The sequence below is a fragment of the Leucoraja erinacea genome, chromosome 17 (assembly GCF_028641065.1).
Source record: "Leucoraja erinacea ecotype New England chromosome 17, Leri_hhj_1, whole genome shotgun sequence".
Taxonomy (NCBI): domain Eukaryota; kingdom Metazoa; phylum Chordata; class Chondrichthyes; order Rajiformes; family Rajidae; genus Leucoraja; species Leucoraja erinaceus.
This window is the reverse complement of record NC_073393.1, coordinates 39464790-39480821: the sequence shown is the minus strand read 5'-3', so window position 1 is coordinate 39480821 and position 16032 is coordinate 39464790. Positions and strand designations below refer to the sequence as shown.

The window sequence follows — 16032 nt, the reverse complement described above, 5'->3', positions numbered from 1 at the left end:
CAATGGAAGGGAAGTTGGTTTGTGTGATGGTCTCAGCTGCGACAACAATGGAGCTCAAAAACGAATCCGCAATATGCTGGAGTAACTCACTTAGTCAGGCAGCATTTCTGGAGGACATGGATAGGTAAATGGACAAAGGCTAGAGACGAAAAGGAAACAAAAGGGTGTAAAATAAATAAAGGAGAAAGTGAAATGTGAAGCCAGAGGATGGTATATTGGGCGGTAGAGGAGACGTCGGGTGGGAGAAATGGGTGTGCATCGTTGACTATGGCAGAAGATTGCTGAAATGCTGGAGAATGATGTGTTGGATACGGAGACTGGTGGGGTGAAAGGTGAGAATCAGGCTCACTATCCTTGCTCCATCTGGAGAGAGGGGGAGCAAGAATAGAACTACAGGAGATATGGGTGAGAGATCCATCTACAACACCAGGGGGGTAATCACATTACCTGATGTCCTAGAGTGAAAAGTCTCATCTTGGGAGCAGATGCAGAGACTTGAGAAATTAAGAGCAGGGAATGGCATCTTTGCAAGAGGCTGGATAGGAAGAAGTGATCTATATAACTTTGGGAGTCAGAGAATGTATAGAGACATCAGTCAATGGTCTGCCTCCTGTAGTGGCGATAGAGCAGAGATGGAGGCAGAGAAGTGTCAGTGATAGTCCGGGTGAATTTGAGGGCAGGGTGGAAGTTGGTAGTAAAGTTGTTCAAATCATTAAGATTCAGGAGGCTGTCCTCTATCAATGATACAGAGAAATGGTTGGATGGTGCCAGTGTATATTTGGATCACTGAATAAAGTGGGAGTCAAAAAGAGAAGTTGTTGAGGTTGAGAGCAGGTTCTGCCAGATGGTGGAGAGAATTAGAAGAATTGTTTGGGTCTCTCTTCAACTAAGAACAGGAGGGCCTGAGACCTTCCTGGTGGGGGATGGAGGCGTAAGAGATTGTAATGCTGTTTACGTCATATCCTAACCAAAGAATGACTACTATTTTCTGTCCAGTAGCCAAACCTCCAATCTACACACATATTATTTTTATTAATCTCCTGAAGTACTTTATTGAAAGCATTCTGAGAGTCTAATTTAGTCACATCTATTGGCTAGCCTTTCTCTACTCTGCTGGTAACAACACCTAAAATTCCCAACAGATTTATCAAGCATGATTTCCCTTTCCTAAATCTATGTTGATTCCTCGATTCTTTAATAATAAATGTCAGCATTTTTTCCTTCTATCAGGCTAACTGATCTGTTAGTCCCGGATTCACTTTTCCTCTCTTAAATAATGGAGCTGCATTTACTTCTCTAAGCCACGGGAAAATAGTTATAGTATTGTAGAATCTATGCCTGAATCTACAGAATTCTAGGATTACTAATTGATTTTCTATGTCCATGACAGCTACTGTATCTTTAAAATGCTGTAATACAGGTCGCTAGGTCTGCAGAATTATCATCTTAGGTCCATAATTATTTCTTTAAGCCTAATGTGAAAATGAACATAAACATTAAAAAAAAATTAAAAAATTCTGACTATTTCCTTAATATTTCTCTTAGAATTTGTAAGAGACTCCATGTCACATTGCTACCTTCAGGCATTTCATTTTATTTCAAATGCAGGACAGCATCAGTATAACAAGTTGATTGCTTCATGATTACTTTCAACCTCATGTTGCCTCGGCAAGGCCAGCAGCATAATCAAGAATGAGTCGCACCCTGGTCACTCCCTCTTCTCCGCTTTCCCATCAGGCAAAAGGTATAGAAGTGTGAAAACACACACTTCCAGATTCAGGGACAGTTTCTTCCCAGCTGTTATCAGGTAACTGAACCATCCTATCCCAACTAGAGAACAGTCCTGAACTACTATCTACCTCATTGAAGACTCTTGGACTATCTTCAATTAGACTTTACTGGCTTTATCTTGCACTAAACATTATTAACGTTATTCCCTTTTAATGTATCTGTACACTGAATATTGTATATCTTTATTGTCATTTCCTGAGTATTCACATACCCAGAGGAAACAAAAAACTTTGCTCAACCAGTGTCCATTCAGTGTGCATTAAAAATAAACAGAAATAAAAATACATATATCATGAACAAATTAACACTCTACTAACATCAACAGGTGTTCCGATCGGCAGCGGCATGACAGTGGCTCTGCTGCAGTGTGTCCAGGTTGGTAGTTGGTGCGCGATACTTTGGCGGGGGCAAAGTCCGTTTAGCAGTCTTATAGCCTGCGGGAAGAAGCTGAGGAGCATCCTGCTGGTTTTGCAGCTAATGCTCCTGTACCTCTTCCCAGATGGCAGGATAGCTCTATTGTAATCATGTATTGTCTTTCCGCTGACTGGTTAGCATGCAATTTAAGCTTTTCACGTACCTCTGTACACTAAACTAATTTAATAAACTAAACTAATTTAATCTGATTCAGACAGAAATGATAAATTCTTCACCAAGTAGGTTGTGGATGTTCAGTGACTTGAGTACATTCAGGAATTAATGCAACACATCTTTGAGGCACTATGAGACATGACGACTGCCTGGAGAGTTTTGGGAAATAGAAAGGTTTATTCATGCTTCCACTGAATGGTGACTAAGACACAGATGCTGTGGATTGTTTAATACAGACCATGGAAGGAAAAAAATAAAATTGATTGAGAATAAAATTGTTAATAAGGTTACTACATTAAGATACTTTTGTATTTGAATTTATTTGGCATTATACTAACAAATTATTTTCTTCAGATTTGCATAAAGGTGTTCATCTGACTCTTTCCATCCTGGGCCTTGTTTCAGCTTGTTCCGTTAGTATATTGAGCATATTTTTTGCCAGTGAGGTTGTCCCAACAGTTGTTAGGTATGTATGACAATTTTACATTGTTAATTTTATTATACAGGTTGAACACTGATTTTCTGACAGCTGATGGTCCGCCCACCTGGACAATATTACAAGAGCTCAATTGAAATTTCCTAAGCTGCCGCTGATGGCATTATAAACTGAATGTGAATGTAATGACCAGCCGACCCATCACAGCCGTTTAGGGCCTCTGCTTTTGACCCCACTCCCAACTCGCAAGGTGCACCAGCGAAGCCCTTTCATGCCGCTCTGTTCGGCCTCTTCTTGTCCCTCCCACCCCCCCCACCCCCCGTCCACTATGGTCCATTACAACAAGGGCTTACTGTGAACAGACGGACCATTGCGGAGGTAATTGTCTCTGTAATTGCTGATGACCACAGATGATGGTTAATGGACAAAAGGACACAAAGTGCTGAAGTAATTCGGCATGTCTTGACCTCTGCAGAACAAGGAACGATGACATTGGCTTGGATATCGAATAGATGAACTTCATTAGTCTGATTCAGTCGGCCGAGTTACTCCAGCACTTTGTGTCATTTCATTTTAAACAAGGCTAGGTTACTGTGGTGGTCCCTCTCCTCTCACCTGCTGTCGCTTCCACGGTGGAGTCTGCCAGAGGCGGCAGCAATGGGAGGAGGTGGAAGAGACCGATTGGACAGTGTACCAGGAGAAGCGGGTGGCAGTAGTTGAGCGGGGAGCAGATAAAGCCACTGCTGACAGCAGTGGGAGAGGGGCTCACTGGTGTATTTTGCAGGTCAGGACTATACGGGCAGGGAGACCGTGGGAGCTGGGGATGGGTCGGCAGGGCATTCCAATTGCATTCAGTTTACATTTTATATTTGTTTTATTTAAGTATCTGGCACTCCGTGGTGCTTTAGAGACACGGGAGGGGTGTCATTAGCGAGCCAGGGGAATATTGTCATTTCCTTATCACCCCCAACCTAGACCCTCAACTGCCCCACGAGCAGGTTAGTTTCCGCCAAGGTCGATCTACTGCGGACCAGGTAACCTCCTCACCTAAGACATCGGGGACTGCTTTGAGGCAAATGAGAAGGCAGGAGTTGTCCTTATAGATCTGACAGCTGCCTGTGACACCGTGTGGCACCAGGGACTAACTGCAAAGCTACTTCGGGTGCTGCCAGACAGGCGCATGGTACTCTACATCATCGAGCTGAGATCAAACTGCAGCTTTGTGCTTAAGACCAGTGATGGACAGCAGAGTAGGCTACGTAGACTGAAGAATGGCGACCCACAGGGATCCGCTGTTTTTCAACGTGTACATCCATGACCTCCCAGAGACCATCGCTGGAAAATATGGATATGCTGACGATCTAGTCATCCTGATGAGACACAAAGAGTGGAAGACAATCGAAAGCTCCTTGAGTGAAGACGTGAGCACTTTGTCAGTATACCTACGACAGTGGCGTCTAAAGCTGAGTGAAGGCAAAACAGTGTCAACAGCATTCCATCTAAACAACAAGGAAGTGAAGCGAGAGCTAGCTGTCTTTGTTAACAACAGGCACTTGGACTTCCAACAAACACCCACTTACCTCGGCGTAAAGCTGGACAGGTCGCTTACATTTCGTCAACACCTGGCTGGTCTCCACAACAAGGTCCTGGCACATAGCGGCCTCATCCTGGCAGGAACAAGTTGGGGAGCCAGTCCATCCACTGTTTGCACCTTTGCCGTAGCTATTGTGTATGCCCCAGCTGAGTACAGTACACCCTTATGGAGTAGAAGCAGAGACATACTAGCCTGGTAGACACGAGCCTGAACAGCACCTTGTAAACCATCACTGGGTGCCTTCAACCTACTCCAGTCGAGCAGCTCCCTATATTTGCAGGCATTCCACCTGCAGGGATCCGAAGGCAAGCAGCAACTCTGGCACTATCTTGTCATGCCATGGACCCAGATCACCTCCTCCATCAGGCTATCAGCAGAGAGCAGAGGCCACCCCGACTGAAGTCCCGTCACCCCCTTGCTCCACATGGAAAACAACTCCTAGCATTAATCCAGCCAACTGAGCCAAAAGCACGCTGGATAGCCAGCAATTGGTCGCAGGAGTGGAAGGCAACCTCATCTCCATTGCACAGCTACATCTCTTCACCAGATAAAAGCTGTCCAGGGTCTGACCTCCCCAAAGGAGCATGGGTGAAGCTCAACAGACTTGGAACTGGAGTTGGGCGTTTCAATGCCAGCATGTGGAGATGGGGGGCTCCGACAGAGCCCAGCCTGTGAATGCGGAGCAGAACAACAGACAGCCAACCATGTCATCTCTGAGTGCCCACTCTAACACCCACCAAATGATGCTCAGGGCCTGGCAGACATTGACGCAGAGACAACAACCTGGCTGCTCAACATCCGGTTTGAGATCTAACTATTCCTTTGGTTTATGTTTCATTCGCAAGAAGAACTTGATTATCACGTGACCTCAGGTGGTCTGGAAAGGATAATCTAGAAAGGCTCTGGAACCGAGGGTGTCGGAAAATCGGTGTTCAATCTGTATTATATTATGGTCTTATGATTTTAGTTATGAGCTTTCACAAGCAAGTTACCAAATTTGAGACCCTGAATTTGTAGCAACTGCTCTAACATAGTAATTTGTTTGTATCACAAATATATTGAATGTCACAATAAAAATGCATAATGTAAGCATCTTTATGCGGAATATTTTTAATTTGGTGCTGACAATTTTATTTTTACTAATGCTATAGGTTTGAATTCTTAAGATTATGAAAATTGTTGCAATTGTTGCTTAAATGTTTGCCTCTCCTTTATGGAAAAAATTGCGACTTCCAAGTAATAAAGTCAATACTTGGCCCTGCTTGTCCCAGAATCATATGCCAATGGTTTGTAGTAGAAATCAGAAGATATTAGTATCTTTCTCAGTTGTTATTTTAATTGTAGCATATGCCACAGACTGGAAGGACTTTTCTTCCCTGATGTCACCATTAGTGTATTCACACCCCTCACATAATTTACTATATTAATGAATAGAAACCCCCAAGGTTGAATTTAGTTTTTAGCTTGATTGACAATATTGATATAGTGATAGTAAAAATAATCTTTCCAACCTTTCTATCCTTTAAAAAAAAATGACTTTGCAGTATGTAACTAGACAGATGACTGGGATTATTTAACCAAATAACTGTATTCAGGTCTCTGTTTCACCTCTGACAAATACCATAATACTTTTACCACTATTATAAATCACTTATTCTGCTTTCAAATCATGTTAGTGAATCTAGTCTAAGTAATTACCATTTATGGATGTTTTCAATAAATGTAGCCAAATGCACTTGCTTAAATTCTACTAACTAGGCAGACTCCGTACTCGTGTTGAAATCTCGTGCACTTTATTTTCTTTTTCAACGTGATTAGCTGATAATCAGCTCCTGGTTAGCGATCAAGGCAGTGTCATTCCTAATGGCCATCTGTACTCTTGTCAGTTTCCACCTTGTTACTTTATTAGGTAAGCGTATACTGCTGGCTTGCAAAGTGAACATTTCATTTAGATGGCAAGGTTTAGAAACAAAGAAACATAGAAAATAGGTGCAGGATTAGCCATTCGGCCCTTCAAGCCTGCACCGCCATTCAATATGATCATGGCTGATCATCCAACTCGGTATCCTGTACCTGCCTTCTCTCCATACCCCCTGATCCCTTTAGCCACAAGGGCCACATCTAACCCTCTAAAATATAGCCAATGAACTGGCCTCAACTACCTTCTGTGGCAGAGAATTCCACAGATTCACCACTGTCTGTGTAAAAAATGATTTTCTCATCTCGGTCCTAAAAGACTTCGCCCTTATCCTTAAACTGTGACCCCTTGTTCTGGACTTCCCCAACATCGGGAATAATCTTCCTGCATCTAGCCTGTCCAACCCCTTAAGAATTTTGTAAGTTTCTATGATCCCCCTCAACCTTCTAAATTCTAGCGAGTACAAGCCGAGTCTATCCAGTCTTTCTTCATATGAAAGTCCTGCCATCCAAGGAATCAGTCTGGTGAACCTTCTCTGTACTCCCTCTATGGCAAGAATGTCTTTCCTCAGATTAGGAGACCAAAACTGTATGCAATACTCCAGGTGTGGTCTCACCAAGACCCTGTACAACTGCAGTAGAACCTTGCTGCTCTTATACTCAAATCCTTTTGCTATGATCCTTTTACCTGATCCCTTATAAATGTCCCGATCTCCCGACAGTCCTTCAACTATCTTGAAAGAGACCAATATAGTCCAAGGTTCTCTTCTCATAATTTTCCACATATGAATGTTTTATTTAAATTTTAAAAAAATGTTTAACCACTTTTGATCATTAGAATTTGGGTGTTTTTTCTGAGCCTTGTTTGTACCATTTGTTGAGCCGATGAGTTATTCTTTTGAAAATATTTTAATCCATCAGGGTCACTGTAAATCTTAAAGAATAAGAGAAATGATTGTATGAATTTCTTGGGGATAATAGAGGAAATTAAAGGATTTTATTCTGAATATTGTTTTATTTAAATGTATAGAATTTCATAAAATGTGACCTTGTTTGGTCATTGTAAATTAATGGTCGTAGTTTCAAGCATAAATAAACAGAAAAGACTCTGTTATCCAAAACCACAATTGTCGACAGATATTTATTATCTAATCTGAACAGTAAATTCTGGTGATTAATAATGTCTTAACAAAAATATGCTACGATACTAATAATTGTAGTTTTGGATAACAGAGTCTTTTCTATTTATGCTTGAATCTACAACCATTAATTTACATTGACCATACAAAGTCACATTTTATGAAATTCTATACATTTGAACAGCAATTAACTTCAGGATGTAGAAATCTGAAATGAAAACCGAAAAAGCAGCCAGACAGCATCTGAGGAGAGAATTATTAATATTTCAAGTTGGTGTAATATAATGAAAGATCACCAACCTGAAATCTTACTTTTGTTTCCTCTACAAGTGCTACCTAACCTACTGAAATATTTCCAGTATTTTGTTGTCATTCCAGCATCTGCCATTGATTAGAGTTGGCCTTCTTCATTTCAAAATATTTTCTGCCCATAACTCATTGTAAGCATGGGATAAATCAAAATCAACAACATAAGTGATCAGTTATTAGGTTGAGCCAAAACAAAGGGTGGAAAAAGACCAAGGAAAATACTTAACTAAACATTGACAATTTAATACTTCCTAAAAAATATGAGGCGCTAATTGTCATTTAGAGAGATATTGATTAGCAGCCAATTACACTAAATGTCACATTTCTAACACTGGATGATATTAATTCCTTCATTGATTAGAAAAATAAGAGGACTAGAATGCAAATGTTGTTTTGGAGAAGCGAATGGCAAAGAGGTGCAACTCTAGTGACAACTTCAGCACTGTCATATTTTATGTGTATATTTCTTCCTTGCCTGAAAAACTGTACCATTTGGCCATAATTAACAGCAATGACTATCAGCTGTCGTTATAAAGATTCTGGGCCAATATTAGCCAGGTTATTTCTATTTCTTAATAATAAACTCTACAAAATTTTCAAGAAGCACTTATAGCCTAGATGTATATTGTGCTGCCTATATTTCATGAATTTATTTCTCCTTTTAAAAATGTGTTCACAGAGGTGCCACTTTAGGCCTCATCATGGCAACAGGTTGCATTGGCAAAGCAACATCCCCAATCATGGATCTTCACAATAAACATGGCTACTTTCTTCATCATGTAGTTTTTGCCTCTTTTGCTGTCCTCTCAGTGTTGTGCATCATGTTGCTTCCAGAAAGCAAACGGAAACCACTGCCAGATTCTATAAAAGATGGTGAAAATCAGAGACGTCCTCCGATGTTATTGTTCAGAAACAAGGATAGAGTTCCTTTGCTGCATTCAAAACAGAATGGCAATTATAATCCGGAAAGCTATTCCAAGCTTGTTACATCTACCAAGAAAGTGTTGGCCAATAACATTCCTATTCAGTCACAAGATCCCACAAGAGGAAGTGTGATCAAGAAGACCCAAGAATCAGCAATCTAGCCAGTCTTCAGGGTACATGAGGAAATATAAAAAATACTCTTGCTGTTTCATATTCTGCACCACAGTAACCAGTATTTTATCAATTGCTGCATTTGTATGTTCTAAGATCTGATTGGGATAGTTTTGCAAACTGTTTAACATGGTTACTTTTCTCTGAAGTTTAATTTTCAAGCACATGTATAGTTTCAAAAGATGTATAATTATGTTGATAGATTGTAAATTGAGATTTGGGGTTAATAGCATAAATATTGAATGCATTTTGGGTTATGTACATCAGTAGTCAATTATGAAAAAAACCATGTTTGTGCCATATTGCTTTTTGCAAATATTTACAATGCAGTTTTGATTATTGCTCTTTTTTTCTCTAGTCTACCTAGTCATAAAATCTATTTTTTATCAACTATGGTGTCAGATTGCTAAGTGTGTTACCATTTTAGTATATCAGCCTGGGCCGAATAATGTTTGAAATTCTTTTGGTTTGCTGAGATCTAATTTCTTGTTCCTTTATAATACAAGACCAAATGTTTTTGTGGACGTTTTAACTGATAGCAAGCAAAACGGTTAAACTTATCTAATTGCTTATTGTATGCCAACTTATTGGCCCATTTTATTAATCAGTTTAGTTTAGAGATACAGGGTGGAAACAGGCCCTTCGGCCCATTGAGTCCATGCCAACGATCACCCATACACTAGTTCTATGATATCCTAGTTTCACATCCTACATACTAGGGACAATTTTACAGAAGCCACTTAACTTGCAAACCTGTACATCTTTGGAATGTGGGAGGAAATCTGAACACCCGGAGAAAACCCACGCGGTCACAGGGAGAATGTACAAACTTCATACCGACAGCACCTGTCTCAGAATCAAATTCAGGTCTTTGGCGTTGTTAGGCAGTAACTCTACCTCTGTGTCACTGTGGCACCCCCAAATGTAGATTTAAATTAGATTAACAACTAAAGACTATGGCATAAATTCAGACAAAAATGCAACACAGGTTTTTTGGGTTCATTTTATAGAGTCATGCAGCAAGGATCAAGAAAGTGTTGGCCAATAACATTCCTATTCAGTCACAAGATCCCACAAAAGGAAATGTGATCAAGGAGACCCAAGAATCAGCTACCTAGCCAGTCTTCCCCATCCAACCTATTCTTATTTGCACCCACCTGTCAAGTCAAGTTTATTCGTCACCTACACATACGAGGTGCAGTGAAATGAAAAGTGGCGATGCTCGTGGACTAGAATGTGTGAAAATGATGGGAAGGCTGTGGCCTAGTGTATGGAAGGAAATGAGAATCAAGCAGATTGTGCCCAGATCTCTCTCACACACACAAACACACAGCACATCTCCCCCCTCTCCACGTCACTGATCGATCCACAGAAACAGCAGTGCGGTTACAGTTTGGCACCAGCGCCGTCGCCAGAGTGAGGTTGTGTACACAAAGACAAACTTGTGATTTTCTTGACGTTTACTCCTGAAGCCTTTTCCATGACTGGATAAGGCCACAAGACAGTGGAGGTTTATATTCTGCACTATCCCAAACTTTTGATTGCAGAACTATGGACTATTAGTTTTGACTTTAAAATGGCTTAATTGAATTTAAAAAAAGTTTCAAAGTAATAATTAACTTTGGCTGAAGGAATATATAGCAAAATCTTCAAGATCTAATTAAAGATGTAGAATAACTGAAAGGAATAGACGAGTGTGCAAAATAGCATATGAAATTCAACATGAGCAAATGTTGAGACAATAGACAATAGGTGCAGTATGCCATTCAGCCCCGAGCCAGCACCGCCATTCACTGATCATGGCTGATCATCCACAATTAGTACCCTGTTTCTGCCTTATCCCCATATCGCATGATTCCGCTATCTTTAAGAGCTCTATCTGACTATCTTGAAAGCATCCAGAAAATCGGCCTACACTGCCTTCTGAGGCGCAGAATTTCACAGATTCACAACTCTCTGGGTGAGAAAGTTTTTCCTCATCTCCATTCTAAATGGCCTACCCCTTATTCTTAAACGGTGGCTCCTGATTCTGGACTGCCCCAAACATCGGGAACATGTTCCCTGCCTCTAGTGTGTCCAATCCCACAATAATCTTATTTCAATAACATGCCCTCTCATCCTTTTAAATTCCAGTGTATACAAGCCCAGTCGCTCCATTCTTTCAACATATGACAGTCCCGCCATCCTGGGAATTAACATTGTGAACCTAAGCTGCACTCCCTCAATAGCAAGAATGTCCTTCTTCAAATCTGGAGACCAAATCGGCACACAATACTCTGTGTGGTCTCATCAGGGCCCTGTAGAAATGCAGATCTACCTCTGCTCCTATACTCACCTCTTGTCATGACCAACATGCCATTAGGTTTCTTCACTGCCTGCTGGGCCTGCATGCTTACTTTCAGTGACTGATATACAAGGACACCCAGATCTCCTTGTACTTCCTCTTTTCCTCACTTGACACCATTCAGATAATAATCTGCCTCCCTGTTCTTGCCACCAAAGTAACTTCACATTTATCCACATTAAACTTCATCTGCCACGCATCTGCCCCCTCACCCAACCTGTCCAATTCACTATGCATCCTTGTAGCATCCTCCTCACAATTCACACTGCCCCCCAGCTTTGTGTTATCTGCAAATTTGCTAGTTACTTGTAATTCCTTCATCTAAATCATTAATGTCTATTGTAAGTAGCTGCAGTCCCAGCACTGAGCCTTGTGGTACCCCACTAGTCACTGCTCACAATTCGTAAACAGTCCCGTTAATCTTTACCCTTTGTTTCCTGTCTGCCAACCAATTTTCTATCCATGTCAGTACCCTACTCCCAATACCATGTGGTCTAATTCTACCCACTATTCTCCTATGTGGACCTTATCAATGGCTTTCTGAAAGTCCAGGTACACTAATAATAATAATAATAATATATTTTATTGTCATTGCACATCAGTGCAACGAGATTTAGTATGCAGCTTCCAACTGATGTAAAAGAAAATTAAAATAAATAAATAAGCTGTGTGACGTGACCATCCGAGGGAGACAGTCCAGGGGGGATGGGGGGCACTCAGCAGGGCCGGTTCAGAGCCGCTATAGCTCTGGGAATAAAGCTGTTTCTGAGTCTGGAGGTTCGGGCGTAGAAGGCCTTGTAACGTCTGCCAGAGGGAAGTAGTTCGATCAGTCCATTACAAGGGTGTGAGGAGTCTTTATGGATGCTGATGGCCTTCCTGAGGCACTGTGTAATGCCCTCCAAGGCTGGTAGCTGTGTCCCAATAATCCCCTGCGCTCTGTGAATGACGCGCTGAAGAGCTCTCCTCTCCGCCTCCGTGCAGCTGAGATACCACACAGAGATGCCATATGTTAATATGCTCTCTGGTGCAGTGGTAGAACGTTGTCAGCAGCTGTTGGGGCAGAACAGTCTATTTTAATGTCCTCAGGAAGAACAGTCATTGCTGTGCCTTCTTGACCAGCGCAGCGGTGTTGGTGGACCATGTGAGGTCCTCTGAAATGTGAGTGCCCAGAAACTTGAAGCTGGACACTCTCTCCACACTTTCCACTACATCCACTGGCTCTCCTTTGTCCATTTTCCTAGTTACATCCTCAAAAAATTCCAGAAGATTAGTCAAGCATGATTTCCCCTTTGTAAATCCATGCTGGCTCAGACCGATCCTGTTACTGCTATCCAAATGTGCCGCTGTTTCATCCTTTATAATTGATTCCAGCATCTTCCCAACCACCGATGTCAGGCTAACTGGTCTATAATTCCATTTTCTCTCTTCCTCCTTTCTTAAAAAAGTGGGATAACATTAGTGCCCAACAATCCACAGGAACTGATCCTGAATCTATAGAACATTGGAAAATGATCACCAATGCGTCCACAATTTCCAGAGCCACCTCCTTAATTACCCTGGGATGCAGACCATCAGGCCCTGGGGATTTATCAGCTTCAGTCCCATCTGTCTACCCAACACCATTTCCTGCCTAATGTGAATTTCCTTCAGTTCCTCCGTCATCTTAGGTCCTCTGGCCACTAGTACATCTGGGCGATTATGCCTTCCTTAGTGAAGACAGATCCAAAGTACCTGTTCAACTCATCTGCCATTTCGTTGTTCCCCATAATAAATTCACCAGTTTGTGTCTTCAAGGGACCCACATTTGTCTTAACTATTTTTTTTCCTCTTTACATACCCAAAGAAGCTTTTACTATCCTCTTTTCTATTCTTGGCTAGCTTACCTTTGTACATCATTTTTTCTCCCCATATTGCCTTTTTAGTTATCGTCTGTTGCTCTTTAAAAGTTTCCCAATCGTCAGGCTTCCCGCTCATCTTTGCTCTGTTATACTTCCCTTTTATTTTTATACTGTTCTTGACTTCCCTTGTCAACCACGGTCGCCTCTTCATCCCCTTAGAATCTTTCTTGCTCTTTGGAATGAACTGATCCTGCACCTTCTGTATTATTCCCAGAAATACCTGCCATTGTTGTTCGACTGTCATCCTTGCTAGGGTATCTTTCCAGTCAACTTTGGCCAGCTCTTCCCTCATGCCTCCATAGTCCCCTTTGCTTAACTATAATACTGACATTTCCGATGTTCCATTCCCCCCCCCCCCCCCCCCCCTCATATTGTAGATTAAAACTTATCATATTATAGTCACTACCTCCTAATGGCTCCTTTATCTTGAGTTGTGCCAGAGCTACTACATTCCAAACTCTCCAAGTTGACTGTGCCTGAACGACTCTGTCAGTGGATCACCAACTTCCTGACAGACAGGAAGCAGCACGCGAGGCTGGGAAAGCACATCTCAGACCTGCAGACCATCAGCATAGGAGCACCGTAAGGCTGCATATTCCCTCCTTTCCTTTACTCTCTCTACACCAACGACTGCACCTCCACAGACCCCTCTGTCAAGCATCTCAAGTTTGTGGCCAGAGTGAGAGGGGTCAGAGATGATCTTACCCACTCGCTCCCTGGCCCTTGCAGTGTACAGTTCGTCAATGGTTGCAGTCAACAACCTTCTCAACTGACCGAGCGATTCGCTGCAGCCTCCGGATGTCGTGCTTGGTGGCTGAGCCAAACCAGACCATGGTGGAGAAGGCGAGGACAGACTCTACGATGGCAGTAAGAATTGGACCATCATTGCCTGTGGCAAATTGTGTTTCCTCAGCTTCTGCAGGAAGTACATCCTCTGTTGGACCTTTTTGAATGTGGAGTCGATGGTGGCCCCCCATTTAAGGTCCTTGGAGATGATGGTTTCAAGGAACTTAAAGGACGCCACAGCTGTAACTGTGGTGTTGTTGATGGTGAGTGGGGCAAGGGGCGGGGGAGCTCTCCTAAAGTCTACTATCAATTTCCCCGTCTTAAGAGCATTGAGCTCCAGGTTGTTACGAAGGCACCAGGACGCCAGCTGTGTCACTTATTGTCTGTATGTAGATTCCTCCCCACCCTGGATCAGTCCTATCAGGGTTGTGTCATCTGCAAACTTGAAGAGGAGTCTGTGGAGGTGCAGTCAATGGTGTAGATAGAGTAGAGTAGAGGGGAGAGTACGCAGCCTTGCGGTGCTCCTATGCTGAGAGTCTGCAGGTCCAAGATGTGCTTTCCCAGCCTCACATGCTGCTTCCTGTCTGTCAGGAAGTTGGTGATCCACTGACAGAGGGGGTCAGGCACAGTCAACTGGGAGAGTATGGAGTGTAGTAGCTCTGGCACAATGGTGTTGAATGCAGAGCTAAAATCCACAAACAAAATCCTTGCATAGATCCCCTGGCGGTCTAGGTGCTGGAGGATGAAGTGCAGGCCCAGGTTGACTGTATCATCCAATGAGCTATTGGCCCGGTATGCAAACTGCAGGGGGTCCAGCAGGGGGTTTGTGATATTTTTCAGCTGGGCCAGCACAAGTCTTTCAAGGGTCTTCATGACTACAGAGGTCAGTGCGACAGGCCTGTGGTCATTAAGGCCACTAATCCTTGTCCTTTTGGGAACAGGGACAATAGTGGAGACTTGTTGGCTGGGGAAGAGGTGATAATGAAAGGAGACAAGGATGCAAACAGTGGAACTAGTAGGACTACTAGGGAGGGGAGGGAATTTAAAGATTACTTGCAATTAGAGACATCACCATTCATATGGCTGGATTGTAAGTTGCCCAGGCAAAATATGAGGTGCTGTTCCTCCAATTTGCCTGTCAGTATGGTTAAAGGAGTTGGCAATGAATGGCAACTGGGAGATCGCGTAAACCAAGGCAGATTGAGGGTGTGTTCAGCGTAACAAGCAGATGTTGGTTCTCTGGCCCACCGAGTCCGCATCGACCAACAATCACCCATACACCAGTTCTATCCTACACACTAGGGACAATTTACAGAAGCCAATTAACCTACAAACCTGCACGTCTTTGGAATGTGGAAAGAAACTCGAGCACCCGGAGAAAACCCACACTGTCACAGGGAGAATGTACAAACCCAGCACAGACAGCACCTATAGTCAGGATTAAACTCTGGTCTCTGATGTTGTGAGGCAGCACCTGTCTCTAGGTGCCACTCTAGTTCTTATGTACTTACTTGTACTTGAACCCATCCACTTGGGCCGTGTGCTGCTGCTGTTGAACCTGCTGGTGCTCCCACTACACAATATCACCTGAGACTCTGTAGAAAGCTTCTCGTTCGGTGTTACCGCAGGCCTGAGTGAACTGTGCTCAATGTTGGCTGTCCACAGTAATGGCCCACAAGTGCTGACCAGGTGTATCTCTGAGACCAACATATAACCATATAAACCATATAACAATTACAGCACGGAAACAGGCCATCTCGACCCTTCTAGTCCGTGCCGAACACATAATCTCCCCTAGTCCCATATACCTGCGCTCAGACCATAACCCTCCATTCCCTTCCCATCCATATAACATCTCAACATTGAGCTCATTCAGGCAGCCTAACAAGCAGCTTTTTACAAATCCTTCAAATCAAGAATCTGTCAATCCCAACTTTAAAAAAAACACAACGGCTTGGTCTCCACAGCCGTCGGTGGCAAATGAATTCCACAGATTCACACCTTCTGACTAATGAAATTTCACCTCATCTCCTTTCTAACGATATATTCTTTTGTTCTGAAGCTGTGTCCTCTGTTCCTAGACTCTCTCACTTGTGGACATATCATTCCCACGTCCACTCTCCAGGCCTTACACT

The 16032-nt window shown here is 42.7% G+C and overlaps 1 protein-coding gene across 1 annotated transcript in view; it reads left to right on the top strand.

Annotated features, from left to right (window-relative positions):
* The window catches only part of LOC129705449 (putative solute carrier family 22 member 31), a 30109-nt gene extending 20735 nt beyond the window's left edge, over positions 1-9374 (top strand). Inside the window, exons 8-9 of the mRNA XM_055649021.1 lie at positions 2734-2845; positions 8454-9374. Coding sequence (XP_055504996.1) covers positions 2734-2845; positions 8454-8859 — 518 coding nt within the window. The 3' untranslated portion in view covers positions 8860-9374. The remainder of the gene's footprint in view (positions 1-2733; positions 2846-8453) is intronic.
* The last annotated feature ends 6658 nt before the right edge of the window (positions 9375-16032 follow it).